This window comes from Motacilla alba, chromosome 21 (genome assembly GCF_015832195.1).
Source record: "Motacilla alba alba isolate MOTALB_02 chromosome 21, Motacilla_alba_V1.0_pri, whole genome shotgun sequence".
Classification (NCBI taxonomy): domain Eukaryota; kingdom Metazoa; phylum Chordata; class Aves; order Passeriformes; family Motacillidae; genus Motacilla; species Motacilla alba.
The window spans coordinates 1,205,010-1,222,206 of record NC_052036.1 but is presented as its reverse complement, the minus strand read 5'-3'; the positions used below and the strand labels follow the sequence as shown (position 1 = coordinate 1,222,206).

The following is a 17,197-nucleotide window of genomic DNA, read 5'->3' as shown; positions in this document are numbered from 1 at the left end:
AAAAATCACCAGAACACACACCCAGCTGCCAAGGATAAATCCCTGTACCCAATCCCTGTATCCCAGCACGCCGGGAGCCCCACCAGGTGACTCCACAGGATTTTACAACACTTGTATTTATAACTAACGCTGGGAAATGAATGACCAATAACTACAGTGGCTTCCCAAGGAGCACGGGAGGATGCAGGGAGTGTTGGGAGTTGTGTGTTTTGAAGGTAAACACAAAGAGAATATATATAAAAAAAAAAAGTCATCCTAGAGAGGTAAATAATTCATCAAAAGAGTGGAAAACAAGAAGCTGGAAGGGAAGGAAGCAAAAGAAGCGATGCCAGAGGGAAGAGTTTCCTGAGAAGGTGAAAAAACCCCTAATCTCACGTGGGAATAAAACCAGAACCAAAGTCAACTGCACTAAAACAGAGGGGAAGTTCTGAAGGCGGAACGTTTGATCTGGAAATGGCCTCTCCCCTCTGGGGCACCGAGGATTCCCCAGGGTGGGGAGCAGAGCTGGCCCAGGGGGGTGTGACACCATGGACAGAGCCCTCAGCAGTGACAAACACAGGGCTGGGGATGCCTGAATTAACTCCAGAGCTCATGGACAGAGCCCTCAGCAGTGACAAACACAGAGCTGGGCATTCCTGAAGGAATTCCAGAGCTCATGGACAGAGCCCTCAGCAGTGACAAACAGGGCTGGGGATGCCTGAATTAACTCCAGAGCTCATGGACAGAGCCCTCAGCAGTGACAAACAGGGCTGTGGATGCCTGAATTAACTCCAGAGCTCATGGACAGAGCCCTGCAGCAGTGACAAACAGGGCTGTGGATGCCTGAATTAACCCCAGAGCTCATGGACAGAGCCCTCAGCAGTGACAAACAGGGCTGTGGCTCCTGAATTAACCCCAGAGCTCATGGACAGAGCCCTGCAGCAGTGACAAACACAGAGCTGTGGGCTCCTGAATTAACTCCAGAGCTCATGGACAGAGCCCTGCAGCAGTGACAAACAGGGCTGTGGCTCCTGAATTAACTCCAGAGCTCATGGACAGAGCCCTGCAGCAGTGACAAACACAGGGCTGGGGATGCCTGAATTAACCCCAGAGCTCATGGACAGAGCCCTCAGCAGTGACAAACAGGGCTGTGGCTCCTGAATTAACTCCAGAGCTCATGGACAGAGCCCTGCAGCAGTGACAAACAGGGCTGTGGCTCCTGAATTAACTCCAGAGCTCATGGACAGAGCCCTCAGCAGTGACAAACACAGAGCTGTGGGCTCCTGAATTAACCCCAGAGCTCATGGACAGAGCCCTGCAGCAGTGACAAACACAGGGCTGGGGATGCCTGAATTAACCCCAGAGCTCATGGACAGAGCCCTGGAGCAGTGACAAACACAGGGCTGGGCATTCCTGAAGGAACCCCAGAGCTCATGGACAGAGCCCCCAGCCCTCATCTGCTGCACACAATCCCACATTAACACCCTGTGCCCACAACCTGGAGGTCTCCTTAACTTTTGAAACAAAACCTGCTGCAGAATTGGGTTTTGCTGCTGGCCACTCTGCAGCCATGCCCTGCTTTAAAACCCAAGAAAAAAGCAAGCCAAATAAAAACCACAGAGCTTTCAGGGTGAACACTCTGGCTTTGTCCTGCACCAGTCAAGCACCCCAGGCCGGGGCTCCCTCCAGGCTGGAATGATGCTGAGCTGGGCTTGGCAAGCCCCTGGATGGAGTTGTGCCTGGGTGAACAGGTGAAACACACCTGTGCTGAGCCCGCAGAGGAGGGGAGCTGTGAGACCACAGGGGCACTGCTCCCCCTGCACTGCTGCACAGCAAACTCAGCCCAGTTTGACATTTACCTGCTGACTTCCCAGGCCTCCTAAAATCCTAAAACAAAAAAGCCCAGGCAAACGCGAGCCCTCCCCATGACACCCTGGCAATCCTGACTCCCCCTGAGCTGCAGCAGCCACAGGCTCCTCCTGATCCTCCTGTGCTCTGCTAAGCAGCTCTGGGTCACCCTGAGCACCTGCACGGCAGGAGGCTGCCCAAGGGAAAGTGAAATCCCACCCCGGGGCTGTTCTCCATCGCATCCTCCTCCTGCAGGAGCCACCTCTTCCAAACCACAGCTTTGGATCTCCCCTGCAGGTGCCAGGGCGGCACCTGCTCCAAAGGGCAAGGAGGAATTCTGCCCCAGGAACCTCTGCCATGGACAAATCCTGCTCCAGGAATTCCTGCCATGGACAAATCCTGCTCCAGGAATTGTCCTCAGCTCAGGACAGCCCTGCCATGGACAGATCCTGCCCCAGGAATCTCTGCCATGGACAAACCCTGCTCCAGGAATTCCTGTCCTCAGCTCAGGACAGCCCTGCCATGGACAGATCCTGCTCCAGAATTCCTGCCATGGACAAACCCTGCTCCAGGAATTCCTGTCCTCAGCTCAGGACAGCCCTGCCATGGACAGATCCTGCTCCAGAATTCCTGCCATGGACAAATCCTGCTTCAGGAATTCCTGCCATGGACAAATCCTGCTCCAGGAATTCCTGCCATGGACAGATCCTGCTCCAGGAATCTTCCTCTGGATTTCCCTGACTCCAGCTCAAAGCAAAAGTAAAATACAAATGTCAGAGCCCAGCACAACGTCCCCTGAGCTCCACAGGGCAATCTCTGCACAGGCAACACCCCACTCAAACCCAGCACAAACCCAAACTCCCATGGAGAAACAGCCAAAATAGGGTTAAATCAGATTAGGGTCCAACTCTTGCACCTCTTAGCTCTGGAGGCACCAGCTCAGCTCTGAGACAGTGAATGCCCCATTAAAATAAACAGGATCAGATGCACAAATCCCTGCAGAGCCTGCAGAGGCTCGGCTGGATCTGCTCTCCTGAGCAGGCTGCTGAGGCAGGTGAGCCCTTCCCAAACACTGCAGGAGCAAAGCAGCACCGGCACACAGCCGGCTGTGTTTGGACACTGGGTGCCAGCTGGAACTGCAGAAAAATCCCCTCTGAAATCGCATCTGAGGCCGGGAAGGTAAACACAAGACAAGAGCAGGATTGTAAAAACACAAGTTAAAGGGATAATAACTGCAGATTCTTCCACCCAGCCAGCCAAGGTGGGATTAGGGGGAAGGAAATTCAGCCCCTTGGAAGAGCTCTCATTGCTGGCTCATCCCGGGGTGTTATTTACCCAGCCCAGGTGGGCAGCTGGGACAGGGACAAGGGAAGGGCACCAGGATTGTGTTTGTGGGGACCCCCGTGGCAGGGAGGAATGATGAACCTGACTCCATGTTCTCAGCAGGCTCATTTATTATTTTATGACACTCTATTCTATTAAAGAATGCTACACTAAAGAATACAGAAAAGATACTTACAGAATGCTAAAAAGCTAAAATGAAATATATGAAATATATGAAATATATGAAATATATGAAATATATGAAATATATGAAATTCTGGGGCCAGCTGGGCTGCTGAACCCCCCTGTCCCTCACCTCCTGCCCTCCTTCCTCTTCCCACATGAACCTGGCACAGTTTTGTTTCTGCTCTGGGAGGGAAAGGCAGCTCTGACACAGCATGGACATGGAACACTTTTCATTCCAGCAGTGAATCAGGAGGTGTCCAAACAGAAACTTCCAAAATGACATGGGTTTAAATCAGCAAACTTGGGTACGCTGCTCTCAGAGACTTGCAGAATTCTTATCCAGGGAAGTTCCTGAGACACTTCACTCGGGTTTTTAATGAGCCTCAGAACAATGAGGAAATACAAGGTAAATGGGAAAACACAGCACTGTGACTGTATTTTAAAAAGCTTAAGCAGAATAATCCAAGTAATTTTATAACCCCCAGGAGAAATAATGAAATAGAGGAAACCGAACAAGTAATAATAAATTAGCAGAGGGTGATATAATTTATGCAAATTAAAGCTTGTTAATGGAAAATATGTTAAACCAATATATCTTTTTTTGCTGAGACAATAGTGCCAACATAACGTGCTTGGATTTCTGCGGGGTGTTTGCTCTGACACCACAAAACTTTCTGAATGTGGAATCAGAGCAAGGGAGAATTCTGCCTGCCTGAACCCCCAAACAGCCTGGGCTGGGGAAGCTGGCTGGAATGAGATTTAAGGGCTTTAAGGTCCCTTCCAACCCAAACCATTCCAGGATCCTAAAAACGAGCATCTTGTCCCGTTCTCCTGCTGCTGAGGGTGGGGTTGTCCCCAGTGCACATCAATTTCTCTGCACGCCCCTTTCTCAGCCTCCTCTGTCCTTCCCCTTCTCTCTCTCTGCTCCATGTCAGAATTTCCTCGTGATATGGGGGGGAAAATGAGTTTTCACTGCTGCTCCCAGAGCCTGCCATGAAAAGCAGCGCAGGGCTGGAGGGGTCCCCCCACACCCCCAGAATGGCTCCCAGGATGGAAGTTTTCCAGCGGAAGGAAAAGCACAGCAACTTGGAGCACATCATTTCAAACATCCCCTGAACACGCTTTCTGCAGCTCCTGCAGCGATTTAAAGACAACAGCAGACACATCAAAGGCAGAACTAAATCCTCCCAAAGCAAGGATGATTTCTGCCCTCCGCACACGCCAGGGGACAGAAACGCTCCCCAGCCTCATGGAATTACTCTTAACTGAACTTATGCCTGAGAAATCCATCACAGCAAGGTGAGACTTCAAAAAATAAACCAAAAAAAAAAAAAACCCCAGATCCACACTGCTGATACAAACAAGCCCAGCTCCAGACCTGCACGAGCAGCTGACCAACCTCAAGCCAAAGATGTTTTCAGAAATCCCACTGCTGGTGCAGGAATTAGAAAAGGAACCGGATTTTAATTCAGAATTGAAAGCGTTCTGCAGAGGAGCTGTGAGACTGTCCACTGTGCCTGCAACACCCTCAGCAGGGGTGTCTGGGGCTGCACCACAAAAAAAAACTCTGAATAAATCAACCCTCTGCTCTGGAAGGGCCAACAGAGCCTGGCAGGAGGCAGAGCACCCCAAATTCTCCAGGCTCTGCTGGGTGTCCTGGGGGGCACAGGGGGTCCTGATGCCAGCCCTGCCAGGCACAGAGCAGGTCCCAGGAGTCTGAACACACAAGGAGCAAAAAGCTGCCCAGCCATTCATGGCTCATTCCCATGCATTTTCATTTTCTTTCTTTATCATAGCTGAGAGCAATGGTGTGCAGTGTTTAAGTAAATTCCAGTGCACTGAATCATCCCTGAGGAACCCTGCAGTGCCTTCCTCTGCAAGGGCACTTTAGGGTTAAGTGGCTGAATCACAAGGGGGAAATAAAAGAGGAATTGATATTATTGTCCCCTCTGGGAGAGGAAAAAAAAAAATTAAAAAAGGCAGGTTTGTGTGGTTCACCCCACGCCACAGCAGAAAAGAGATCTCAGGGGTCACAGCTGTGACGAGCAGTGGGGAAAGTTATTGATCTGCAAGAATTCATTTTTATTATAGGGGCTGGTACTTTTACTTATTTAATAAAGGTCTGGCGTCAAATCGCTGAGAATTTCAGGATTATCTAATTCCATCTAATCTCATTCAATCACTGATGCTCCAGACTGTGGCAGAGAGGAATGTTTGCCCTTTCCTGTCTTCAGGGGCCATCTCTGGTTGCCCTGGCAACCCAGCAGCAGCAGCAGCAGCTCCCACAGCCCCTGGCACCTCTCCATCCCTCTGGGGACACGGGGACAAAGGCAGGGCTGGCCTTAGGGGGAGCCCCTGATGGGCACAGCTGGGCAGGGAGCAGGGGGGAACCAGCCCAGCCCCAGAGCTCTGAGAAAAAACCCCAGGCAGGGAGCTCTGGCTCTTCAAAGGGAGCAGCTGAGCTTCCTACCTGAGTCTCCTGCGCTGATTTTGGGGTCCTGAAGTCCTTTAAAAGCCCAGAGCTGCTGCTGAAATCGATCCCAGCACTGAACCGGGCACCAGCTCCAAGCAAACACAGCTTTCCTGTCACCAGACATCTTCCAGGGTCTGCATTTTCTGCCCCGTGGCTCTGGCACCACCAGAAGCTCTCCAGGTTTCCTGCATCCCCTCTGGAGCCCCCATTCCCAGCCCTGGCCGGTGCCAGCATGCCACCCCAAGGTGACACTGCCTCCCGGGAGTTCCTGCCAGCTGGAGATGCAGAAGATTAAAGAACCTGCTCTGCCCAGGGACCCAAGCTTTCCTGACACCTGAAAATGAGGGGTTGGGTGTGCAGCAGAATTTCTGAGCAGTTAATCCAAAATCAGGGTGAATTTGGGCTCGGTGGCCTTCCCAGATGCTCTGGCTTTGTATCCACGTGCAAAACAAAGTAAAAGCTACAACTCCCCACGGGCCGGAGGCAAAATAAATGAGCAAGAGCCTTTCAGCACTCGGGAATTCCCTCCTTCATCCCTCCTCCCCCTCAGAAAAGCCCTTTGATATCAGAGTGCATTTCCGACAGGGGATGTGTGATTTCCTCCCCGTCCTCACTGCCTGGGCTCAAACGAGAGCCAGAACCAGCAGGAGGGAAATGCAGAGCCCTGGCAGAGCCCTGCCCTGCCAGCAGGGCACAGCAGAGCTGCCCTGCTTTACTCACACACTGCCCCTGCTGCTGCAGCGCCCAGGAGCCCCAGAGAGGCTCTCCCTGCCCTCGGCTGGAAACACAAAGTCTGGGACACGGGGGCTGCCAGGAGCTCTGCAGTGACACCTGCCAGGCGTCCTAGCAGGAAAAAGCAGCCCTGGAATGGGGAGAACACTGGATTCCTCAGCTGGGGAGGGGAAGATGAAGCATTTCCATGGAGGGGAGAAGGGAGGGAAGATGCCAAACAAGACCCCTGAGGAGCAAAACATTTTCCAGGTGAAGGAAACAGACTGGGCACGGGAGAAAGGAGGCAGGACAATGCTCAGTGGGGAGGGGGGAGGAAAAACAAACAAACAAACAAACCCCACGAAAGCAAACAAACGAGGCAGGAAAATACAGAGAGCAAACAAAGTGATTTCCAAGTGTAGTATTTTGGCCAAGCGATAATTAAATAAGAACAGAGGGGATCTTATTTAATTATGATTATTTTATGATTGGCCCTGGACTTTAATTAATTCCAGGGCCAATCATAAAACCCCAGGCATGGAAGGAACCTTAAATTCCACCCCCTGCCATGGCAGGGACACCTTCCAGCACCCCAGGCTGCTCCAAGCCCTGTCCAGCCTGGCCCTGGACACCTCCAGCAGGAAAGCTCTGCTCTCTGCTCTCCCATAACTGAACCAGAAGGAGCTCTCTGAGAAGTTCACCATCCCTGCAGACCTGAGCTGGTGGATAGTTTTAAATTAACGAAGTTTATGAGGGAGCTCCTCCTGCTCTTGGGCACCCTTTGCCTTGCAGCTCCCTTGTGCCACCAGGCTCCAAACGAGTCCCCCTGAGCCAGGCCAGCGAGCCTGGACGCACAGCAGTGCAAATTAAAGCCAGGTGTCTGTGCCCTGAAGCACCAGAGACAGCCCTAAGCAGTTTAATGACATCTCTAAATAATTTTGACAGCAAAATTACTTCTCCTGTGTCACCTTTACGCTGCCCTTGACACGGCGCTAACGAGGTGATGCTGCTTCCCCTGCTCCTCCACATTTATTTGTCTGTCTTTCTTCCCAGGCTCCACTTTCCTTCCCTCAGAGCAGGAGAATGCCAGCAGCAGGGCTGCAATCAGCACTGCCAGTTCCCCGGGTCAGGCTGAGGGCTCAGAAATGGCCTTTTCCTGCAGCAGGGCCCAGGACACTCCAGGGAATCAGCCCCGTGCTGGTTCTGGGGCGAGGAATCCCCTGGGAGCATCCCAAGGAGATCCGCTCCCTCCACGCAGAGCCCTCCCGCACCAAGCTCAGCAGGGACTGCCCTTCCCTCTCCTCCCTGGCCTGGTTTCCACAAGCACTGACCTCACACGCAGCCCCTGCTCTCCCCTTTCACCCCACTGCTCCCTGCCAGAGCAGGAATCCTCACCCCAGCCCCTGCACCAGGCAAGCCTCGCCCCCCTGGAGCTCCTCAAAGCCCCCTGTAGGATAAAATTGTTTTCCTAAGCCACAGCTGCCTCTGCATCTCTGCTGTTCACTCACAAGCCTGCAATCCAATTAATATTTTCCTTTCCAGAGGGTATTTAATAATCCACAAAATTAAATCCTTCAGCATTGTTGCTGGCACTCTCGGTGCCATTGATCTGGGCTTGTTTTGCCTCCGTCCAGAGCAAGAGCTGCTCCTTCTGCTGCTGCAGCCCCCAGCAGTGGCAGCTGCTGCCTGTCCTGCCCAGGGGCAGAGCTGGGACCATCAGCAGCACCTTCCACCCCACAGAGACCCCACAGCTCCTCTCGCAGCCACGCTGATTCCCACTTCCAGCTGCTCGCCCCCAAAATCCCCTCTGGAAGCGCTCTCTGGCCCCAAAGCCCTGGATTTTAGGAACCTTTCTGTGACAGCAGCAGCAGCACAGAGGTTCCCGCTGCCCCCAGAGCAGGAACTCCACGAGCTGGACCCAAACCCAGCAGCCCTGCCCAGCACTGGGTGGGCTCTGGGAGACCCTCACCCCATTTCAGAGCAGGAGTCACCCATCTCCAGCTCCTCCATAAAGCTGAAATCTGACAGAGCTTGAATCAACTTCTGTTAAGAATTCAACCTGAACTTGCAAGTGCAAACACAGGTTAAAACCCACCTGGGCCAAGCCCTTTAAAAAAACAAAACAGAACCAAAACAACCCCTGCAAACAAACAAAAAAAGCCCATCCATCTCCAAAGCCTCCAACAAACACAACCTGAACTAAAATGCGCTGGATTAAAAGCAACAAGCCAAATCAGCATGAAACCACAAATAAAAATCAACAGACTGTGCCAAAGTCCTTGGGGGGATTTGGAGGTTTGTGAGTCTGCTTTACAGAGGGGCTTTTTCCACATTCATGAGGCAGCCCCGAGGGGCACAAAGGCAAAGTTACGAAAACAGCCCCCTGCACACAAACCCCAGCACTCTCCAGCTCCCACCCCACAGCAGCTCAGAAAGGAACCTAAATGTAATCTGTTCAGTTAGCAGTGAAATTCAGAATGAATCCTGCTTCTGCAGGCAGCCAAGGAAATCCCCCAGCAGGCAAAGCCCTCTTACCACAGGAGAGCTCTCCTGGAAGACTCGTGCCCGGTGTGGGAGATTCCCCTTTTGGTGAAAGCCTCTGGATTCGGATCCCACCACGCTCAGCAGCCCCAGGGTCTCCCTTCCTTGCCCTGCTCTGCTCCTGGCTTTCCAAGGAAACTGAGGAGCAGCCAGGAGGGGAGCACCAGGGAAGGACAGAAAGGAGCCCAGCACCACGAGTGACACAAAGCCACTCTCTGGGGACACACAGAGCTGCCTTCCACCCGAAACAGGGCCCAGGAGAAGGCTCAGAAACCTCAGGGCTAAAGAACAGATTTTGCTCCTTTTTTTGAAGTTAGCAGCAGAAAGTTCCTCTCTCCATCCCTGACAAAGTCTTGGACTGACGCCTGAACCTCAGGGCAGCAAAGGAAAACAACAGCCACGATGGCAAAAAGCAGCAAACGAAAGGAATCACATATAAATCAAACCAAGAGCCAAACACAGCCCCAGCAAATGAATTCCCACTGCCAGTGCCGCAGCCGTGCACAAGCACCCTGTGCTGGGCACGGGGCAAAACCCAAACATCATTTATTGCTCTTTTTGTTTTGAACGTGGCCACGTCACAACAGCTCTGGGGAAATGGGTCTTTCCTTCTCTACCTGAACCCCAAACCCTGAACCCCATAAGGGCCACCTTCCAAACAGACACCCTGCCCAAGAAACCACGGGAAAAGAGGATGAGGAGCAGCCTAACTCCCTTTCAGAGGCAGCACAGAGTGGAACACACAGCAAGGGTCACACTCTGTCTGCTCAGGGAAACAATCCAGTGTTCTGGGATGTCCTCCCACTGCTCTCCTGGACGTGTGGTGCTGGAGCTCACAGATGTGAGGCACTCTGGCTCATCAGTGAGGACTGCAAAGCTGCTCTCCCCTCCCTCCGGCCGGAGCCCACTGCCCCTCAGCCCTGGAAGGGTGGAGCAGAGAGAGCAGCCCTGCGGGCTGCAGGCAGAGATGGGGAGAGTGCAGGGCTGGGGTTTGGAGCACAGGGGAGCCCTGCAGGGAATGGGGTTCAGCAAACACTCTGCGATCCAGCCAGGGCTCCACTCGGGATCAGCTGGGCCTGCCCCAAACTGACAAGTACAGATGTGGGGGGAGAGCCCTGCTCAAACCTGGGAAGGTTTGGAAGCCTGTGCCTCCCCAAAACCGGAGGGAGCTGTGCCATTCTCCTGTCCAGAAACCTCTGTGAGGGCACAAAGCCCAGGGGCAGAGCCGGCTTCCCCGGGGGCAGAGTCTGCTGCTTCCCCAGGGGCAGAGCCTGCTGCTTCCCCAGGGGCAGAGCCTGCACCTCGGCCCTGGGAAGGGCACGCTGCCCTAGGGATGGATGGATGGATGGATGGATGGATGGATGGATGGATGGATGGATGGATGGATGGAGGGATGGAGGGATGGATGGAGGGAGGAAGGGATGGATGGAGGGATGGATAGAGGGAGGGATGGAGGGAGGGAGGGAGGGAGGGATGGAGGGATGGATGGATGGATGGATGGATGGATGGATGGATGGATGGATGGAGGGATGGATGGATGGAGGGATGGTTGGAGGGAGGGATGGTTGGAGGGAGGGATGGAGGGAAGGAGGGATGGAGGGATGGAGGGATGGAGAAAGGGAGGAAGGATGCAGGGAGGGATGGAGGGATGGAGGGAGGGATGGATGGAGGGATGGATGGAGGGAGAGAAGGGATGGAGAGAGGGATGGAGGGAAGGAGGGATGGATTGCTGGCCGCCCGGCCGGCGGCGCGGGGGCGGCGCGGGGCAGGAGGCGCCGGCGGGGCCGCTCCCCCCTTGCGGCGCAGGAAACCGGCGGTCGGTGGCGGAGCGGGGCCCGGCGCCGGCCCCGTCTGCAGCTGCAGCGAGCGAGCGGCGCGGGCGGCGGGGGGCGGGCGCCGGGCCCCGGCCCCTCCGGGTCACGGGCGGGGGACGCGGCGCCAGCGGCGGCCGGGGGCACCGGGGGGGCACCGGGGGGGCATCGGGGGGGCACCGGGGCTCGGAGCCCGGCGGGGAGCGGGGAGCGCTCGGCCCGGCCCGGGGGCTGCGCTTGCTGCGGTTTCCTCTCCAGACCGAGCGCTCCTCTCTCCCCCGAGCCGGACAGGAGCTCGGAGCTGCTCCAGGGCCGCTCGGGGCACCCCCAGGGGACGCTCTGGGGGTCTCCGCTCCCGCAGGGACAGCCGGGCTCGCCCTGGAGCAGAGCGCTCCTCCGCTGCCCGCGGGGCAGAGGCGCAGACCCCGAAGGCGGCTGCCTCGCCCCCTGCCAGAGTCCTGCCGCCTGTTCCCGCTGTCCAAGGACTGATTTCACAGCGGTGGAAGCAGCTGCGGACAGGATCAGCTCCCCATCTCCACACCCCCACCGGACACACGAGGACCAGGCACTGCGAGTCTCTATCATCTGCACCGTAACATTTAAACATTTCTGCTTTTGAGGAGAATCAGCCCTTGGATCTCAGCGGGGCTCGAACGGGCAATCACTAAATGGGGAAATAAAAGCCATGCTCAATTCCCAATTCCCAATCCTCCTCCTCGTGTGACTGCTCTGGATGTGCAGTGCATGTGGCTTCCACAAAGCACATCCAGAAGACTTCAGGTTCAAAATGTGGAACTGTCCTTTGGTCAGGGACATGAGCTAAGAACAGCACAGAAAGTGCAGGGAGCATTGAGAAACAGCTCTGGCAGAACTCCTCACTGGGCTCTGGCCTTGCTGTGCAAATTCTGACATCCAAAACCCCTTTCCCAGCTGGGGAAGCAGCGGGAGCAAGTCCAGAAAGATTTATTTCTCCTTGCCCAAAGCTGCACCAACCTCTTTTTTCCCCCCGTCTGTACTTTCCAAAGCGAGTTCTCAAAGGCAGTGCCACACACTGGCTTCACGCAGAGCTGTGTTCCCACCTGGAAACGCACCTACCCCTGCCCAGCTCCTGAAACGCTGCTGCCAGGAAAGCGCGTCACCACCCTTTGGCTGCTGCCAGCCCAGAAAACACCCAGCAGGCAGCATCACCCGGCCAGGCGCTTCTCAGCGTGCCCACCACTGCAGCACATCCCCGGCACCGGCAGATTCTTGGCTCTGAGCCACACAAGCGACAACACAGACCGAACTCCAGCGCGGAAAGCTGCTCCCACCACAGCACACGCCGTGCCGCCAACTGCAGGAGCTGGCAAGAGCCAGGTGAGAGCAGGGGTGGCTGCTGCCACCCTCACAGGCAGGACACCTCTCCCCATTCCCTTCTGAGCTGCTGGTCACCGCTCCGAGCCTCTCCCCGGGGGATTGGAGCACACAGAGGCACCAGGCAGGACGGACTGAACTCCCAGCCCTGTCCTTTCCGATCACAGACGCTGCATCTGAGCGCACACTGTGCACTCCAGCCCAAGCAAGCAACAAAACCAAAACCGGCTGATTTCCAGTGGATAAAATCACATCAGTTTCCACCTGTATTTGTTTCCACAGTGCTGCTGGCGATGCTTTAAGTTGCTGTTCTTTCGGACCAAGAGCTGCTTCAGTTCCCCACACCAACAGCTCTGCCTTCCCAGTTAGATGTTACTGTACTCTGAGGTTCTTTTTACACACCATGAACTGCTTTAAGGCCTTACTTTACTGCTATCCCAGTCACCTTTTATTTATACCACCAACATCTTTGCCACGAAAACGCTGATGAGCGATTCTGGAAGTCTCAGGATAGAATCAAGAACGCACGAGGAACCCAGAAGTTGGGAAGGAAAGATCTGCGTGAGCCATAACTGAGCTATGCCATGAACGATGCTCAGGTTGGCAGCATTGGAGCTGCTCCTCAGGCAGCTCACCACCCGACGGTTTGTACACCGAGCCTGCCCTCACTCTAACACGTGGGCACAAAAACATTTCCCTTCTGCTTTATTTAGCCACTTTCACACCTGTGCACAATGCACAGAAACCAAGGGGTGGGAACACGGAAGAGGCTCCTCAATGATTTGCCTCTGCACACACACGCACAGCTCCCCCTGAAAACCAAAAAAATCCCACCGAGGGCTGCTTCCTTCGGCTCAAACACTGCTCTTCCCGTCTGCTCTGCTTCCAAGCTCCTCTCTAACACTGCTGGAACCCTCACGGCTCCATGACCCTCACAGATCACGGTTCCACCAGCACAGAAGCAAAGGAAATTTAATTTATTTTTTTTTTAAGGGACGGAGGCAGAGGAGAGGGAAGATGTCTTAACTAAAGCACATAGTTTAACAATAATCTTACCACTGGAGACGAAATTCGACACCCAGGGCAATCACAGATTGGAGGATGTACCTGTAAGATTCCTTTGGACATAAGAGTCTTCAAACTTTTCCCTATATGCAGAGAAGGAGAAAAAGAAGGAAAAGAATCAGCGCGTTTATAAAAGGAAAGTATTTAGGGAAGGGGGAGGGGGAGGCACGCGTCTGCTTCCATACAAACAGCCCTCCCCTTGCCTGCCTACCGGCACCCATCCCCGCCTGCCCCTGCAGCCGAGCTTGTCCCGCGGCTCCCGGGAGGGGAGCCCGGTTTGTCCCCCGCAGCCCCGGGAGGGGAGCCCGGTTTGTCCCCCGCAGATGCCCGGGAGGGGAGCCCGGTTTGTTCCCCGCAGCCCCGGGAGGGGAGCCCGGTTTGTCCCTTGCAGATGCCCGGGAGGGGAGCCCGGAGCGACCCCCGCAGATGCCCGGGAGGGGAGCCCGGTTTGTCCCCCGCAGATCCCCGGGAGGGGAGCCCGGTTTGTCCCTTGCAGATCCCCGGGAGGGGAGCCCGGTTTGTCCCCCGCAGATCCCCGGGAGGGGAGCCCGGTTTGTCCCCCGCGGGTTCCGGGAGGGGAGCCCGGTTTGTCCCCCGCGGGTCCCGGGAGGGGAGCCCGGTTTGTCCCCCGCGGGTCCCCGGGAGGGGAGCCCGGTTTGTCCCCCGCGGGTCCCGGGAGGGGAGCCCGGTTTCTCCCCCGCGGGTCCCCGGGAGGGGAGCCCGGTTTGTCCCCCGCAGCCCCGCCGGGCTCGGAGCCGGCGCTGCCGCAGCCCCGGGGAGCCGCTCCCGCAGCCCCCGCACCGGGCACGGCCCCGGGCACCTCCCGCAGCTCCTCCGCCCGCTCCTCCTGACTCACCCCAGAGCAACTGAGGCTTCCCGAAGGCAGCGGGAGCGCGGCCATCAAAGACGCGGGAGGCGACAATTAGCGCGGCCCCGAAGCGCTGCCCCCGCTCCCCGGCGATCGATAACCGAGGCGAGGTGTCAGTCACCTCCTAATCGCTCCTCAGCCCCCCGGGCTGCCACCTCCGGCTCTCGGCTCATTACGTGCCGCCCGGGCTGTGCCCGCCCGCCCCCGCCGCTCCCCCCGGCGCCGCTCTCCACCTGCCGCCCGCAGCAGCAGCAGCTCCGCCGCGGAGCCGCGACTGCGGCGCCGGCTCGGCCGGGGAGGGGAGGGAGGCAGGGCAGGCGCCCGTCAGCAGCCGCCGGCGCCGCGGAGGTCCCGCACCACCCAGCTGCGAGGGGAACACCCCCTCCGCCCCGCCCGCCGCCCCGCCGGTGCCTGGCCGGGCCGCGCTGCCGCTCCCCGCCGCGCCGGCTCCGCCACCGCCACCGCCACCGCCACCGCCACCGCCACCGCCGGCGGCTCGCAGGGGCGGCGGGCGGGACGGCGAGCACCCCGAACCCCGCGACCCGCACCCCGAACCCCGGGATCCGAACCCCGGGATCCGCACCCCGAGCGGGCGAGCACCCCGAACCCCGGGACCCGCACCCCGAACCCCGGGACCCGCACCCCGAGCGGGCGAGCACCCCGAACCCCGGGACCCGCACCCCGAACCCCGGGATCCGAACCCCGGGATCCGCACCCCGAGCGGGCGAGCACCCCGAACCCCGGGATCCGCACCCCGAACCCCGGGATCCGCACCCCGGCACCCGCCCGCTGTTCAAATCTCCGCCCGCGCCCCATGAAACTTCTCCCCGGCGGAGAGGAGCCCCCCAAATCCCCCCCCGCCTTCCCAAAAAGTCTCCCCCCGCCCCGAAAAAGGCAAGCGTTCCCAAATGGCTCGGAAAGGAAAAGTTCGGCGGTACCGGGGCGCGGGGGTCCGGCAGAGAGGGCGCGGGGGAGCGGCGGAGGGGGCTCGGCTCTCGCCGCGAACGCTCCCCGGCGCCGGGATCCCCGCGGGTGCCGCTCCCCGAGCACGGGGGCGAGAGGGAGGATGCGGGGAGGAGCGGGGACCCCGCGCACGGCGAGCGCTGCCCGTACCTTTGTGCCTGATGCTGCGCTTCCAGTCCTTGGCCGTCTCTCTGCCGCTGACGAACTGGAACTCGTTGGGGGTGAGCCACTCTCCCCGGTAGCGGATAGAGGGTCCTTTGCTCCCTTGGCACAACTTATTGATGTAGAGCAGCGCCTTGTTCTCCCCGCACTCCACCTCGATGCAAGGCTCTCCGTTGTCAAAGAAGGGCTGGAAATCCGGGATGGAGGAGAACCTCTCCAGCATCAGGTCCTCGGGGAGGTGGTGGGGGTGGTGCGGGTGGGGGCGGTGGGGCTCGTGGAAGCCCAGGTACGCGCGGTGGGCGAAGATCTGGTCGTAAGCCGGCGGGTGCGGGGCGACCACCGGAATGGCAGCGGCGGCCAGAGGCGCGAGGTAGTCAGGTAAGGTTTCCATGGGCTGGTTGAAAGCTGCCAGGGCCATCTCTTCCCTGTCAAGGCGCTCCTTCTTGATAGCAGGCATGGTGCCGCCGCGCTCGCCGTGCGCCCCGGCGTCTCCAAAGCACAGCGGCTCCAATGTCTCCGGTTCAACTTGCCCTCGCTCTGGCTGGAGTTTGGATGAAACGCGCCAGCAGCAGCAGCAGCAGCAGCACAGGCACCTTTGGCGCTCGGGTGCCGGAGGTGGCTGGTATCCCCCGGAGCAGCCCGCTAACAAATCTCCGGGGCTGGCTCCCCAGCAGAGCTGTCTGGGATCCCTCTCCCACGGAGAGCCTAATGTACCGGAGACCCGGGAGCTGCTGTGTGGCTCGCAGATCTGCCCCTCCGGACTAATACCTGACATCTCGGAGAGGTCTCTGCTGCCGTAGACATTATTTTGGTTTAAGGAGGGAAAAAAAAAAAAAAAAGAAGAAAAAAAAAAGCTTATTGATTCCCCTAGATCAACCCACCTTCTCGCCAGGCTGGAGGGTTCCCCGCCGCCCAGCCAGCCAGCCAGCCCCCTTTCACCCTGCCCCCCTGCTTCCTTTAAACTGACACCTGGTTTATTTATTTATATGCAATAATTAAAATTAAACGCTGCGCCCCCGCCGCCGCTCCGCGACCCCTCCCCGCCCCGCCGGCGCCCGCCGGGAGGACGGAGCCGCGGCCGGGGCCGGCTCTGCCCGCGGGGCTCCAGACACCCGGGCGGCGGCGAACTTTCCCCGGGGCCGCCCACCTTCACCTGCGGACTCGCCCCGCTCCCTCCGAAGCTTTATGATCCCCGCCAGTTGGGTTTTGATCCCCGCTCCCGCAGGAAATGTTAACGAACGCGGCGTTACGCTCCTCGTCCCTCTGTGTACATCTATATAAATACATCCATCTATAAATACAAGCACATCTACACACGCACAGCCGCACGGACATCTACAGTGCCATCATCCCCGCCGGCCCTGCGCTCCCCGCGCCGCCGCCCGCAGCCCCCGAGCGCCGCGCCGGGCCGGGCCGGGCCCCCGAGCCGGGACAGACACGCATTGATCGGTGCTCAGAAGTCACCGCACACTTCGGAGACTCCGACCAAACAAGATTTCCCTCCGCCGCCGCCGCCGCCGCCGCTTCTCGAACTTGGCCCATTTAAACGGCGGAGGCGCTGGGAAGCGCCGCGCCGGCGGCGGCGAGGGGGTGAGCGACGGACGGCGGGGCCAGCGCCGGCTGCCGCCAGCCCGGGGCCACCGGGGGGACGCGGCCCCCAGCCCTCCGCAGCCCCGGGCACGATGCTCGCAAGCCCCGGCAGCTGGGAGCTGGCTCCAGCCTTCCCTTTTCCAGGGAGGGAGGGAGGGGTGGATGGATGGAATCCATGGATGGATGGAGGGAATCCATGGATGGATGGAGGGATGGATGGAATCCATGGATGGATGGAAGGATGGAGGGATGGAGGGATGGAATCCATGGATGGAAGGATGGAGGGATGGAATCCATGGATGGATGGAAGGATGGATGGAATCC

General features: G+C 57.8%; 1 protein-coding gene across 4 annotated transcripts in view; it reads right to left on the bottom strand.

The window, feature by feature from the left end:
• SAMD11 (sterile alpha motif domain containing 11) overlaps positions 1–16,959 on the bottom strand; it is an 81,640-nt gene extending 64,681 nt beyond the window's left edge. The window contains exons 1-3 of one of the 4 annotated variants that reach the window (XM_038159853.1): positions 16,605–16,959; positions 15,272–16,071; positions 13,282–13,373 (exon numbers count right to left, since the gene is read on the bottom strand). In XM_038159853.1, coding sequence (XP_038015781.1) covers positions 13,282–13,373; positions 15,272–16,071; positions 16,605–16,618 — 906 coding nt within the window. In that variant the 5' untranslated portion in view covers positions 16,619–16,959. Of the gene's footprint in view, positions 1–13,281; positions 13,374–14,146; positions 14,469–15,271; positions 16,075–16,604 lie in introns of those variants that run through there. The other 3 variants (XM_038159854.1, XM_038159855.1, XM_038159857.1) reach the window with 3 other exon arrangements.
• Positions 16,960–17,197: the final 238 nt, after the last annotated feature.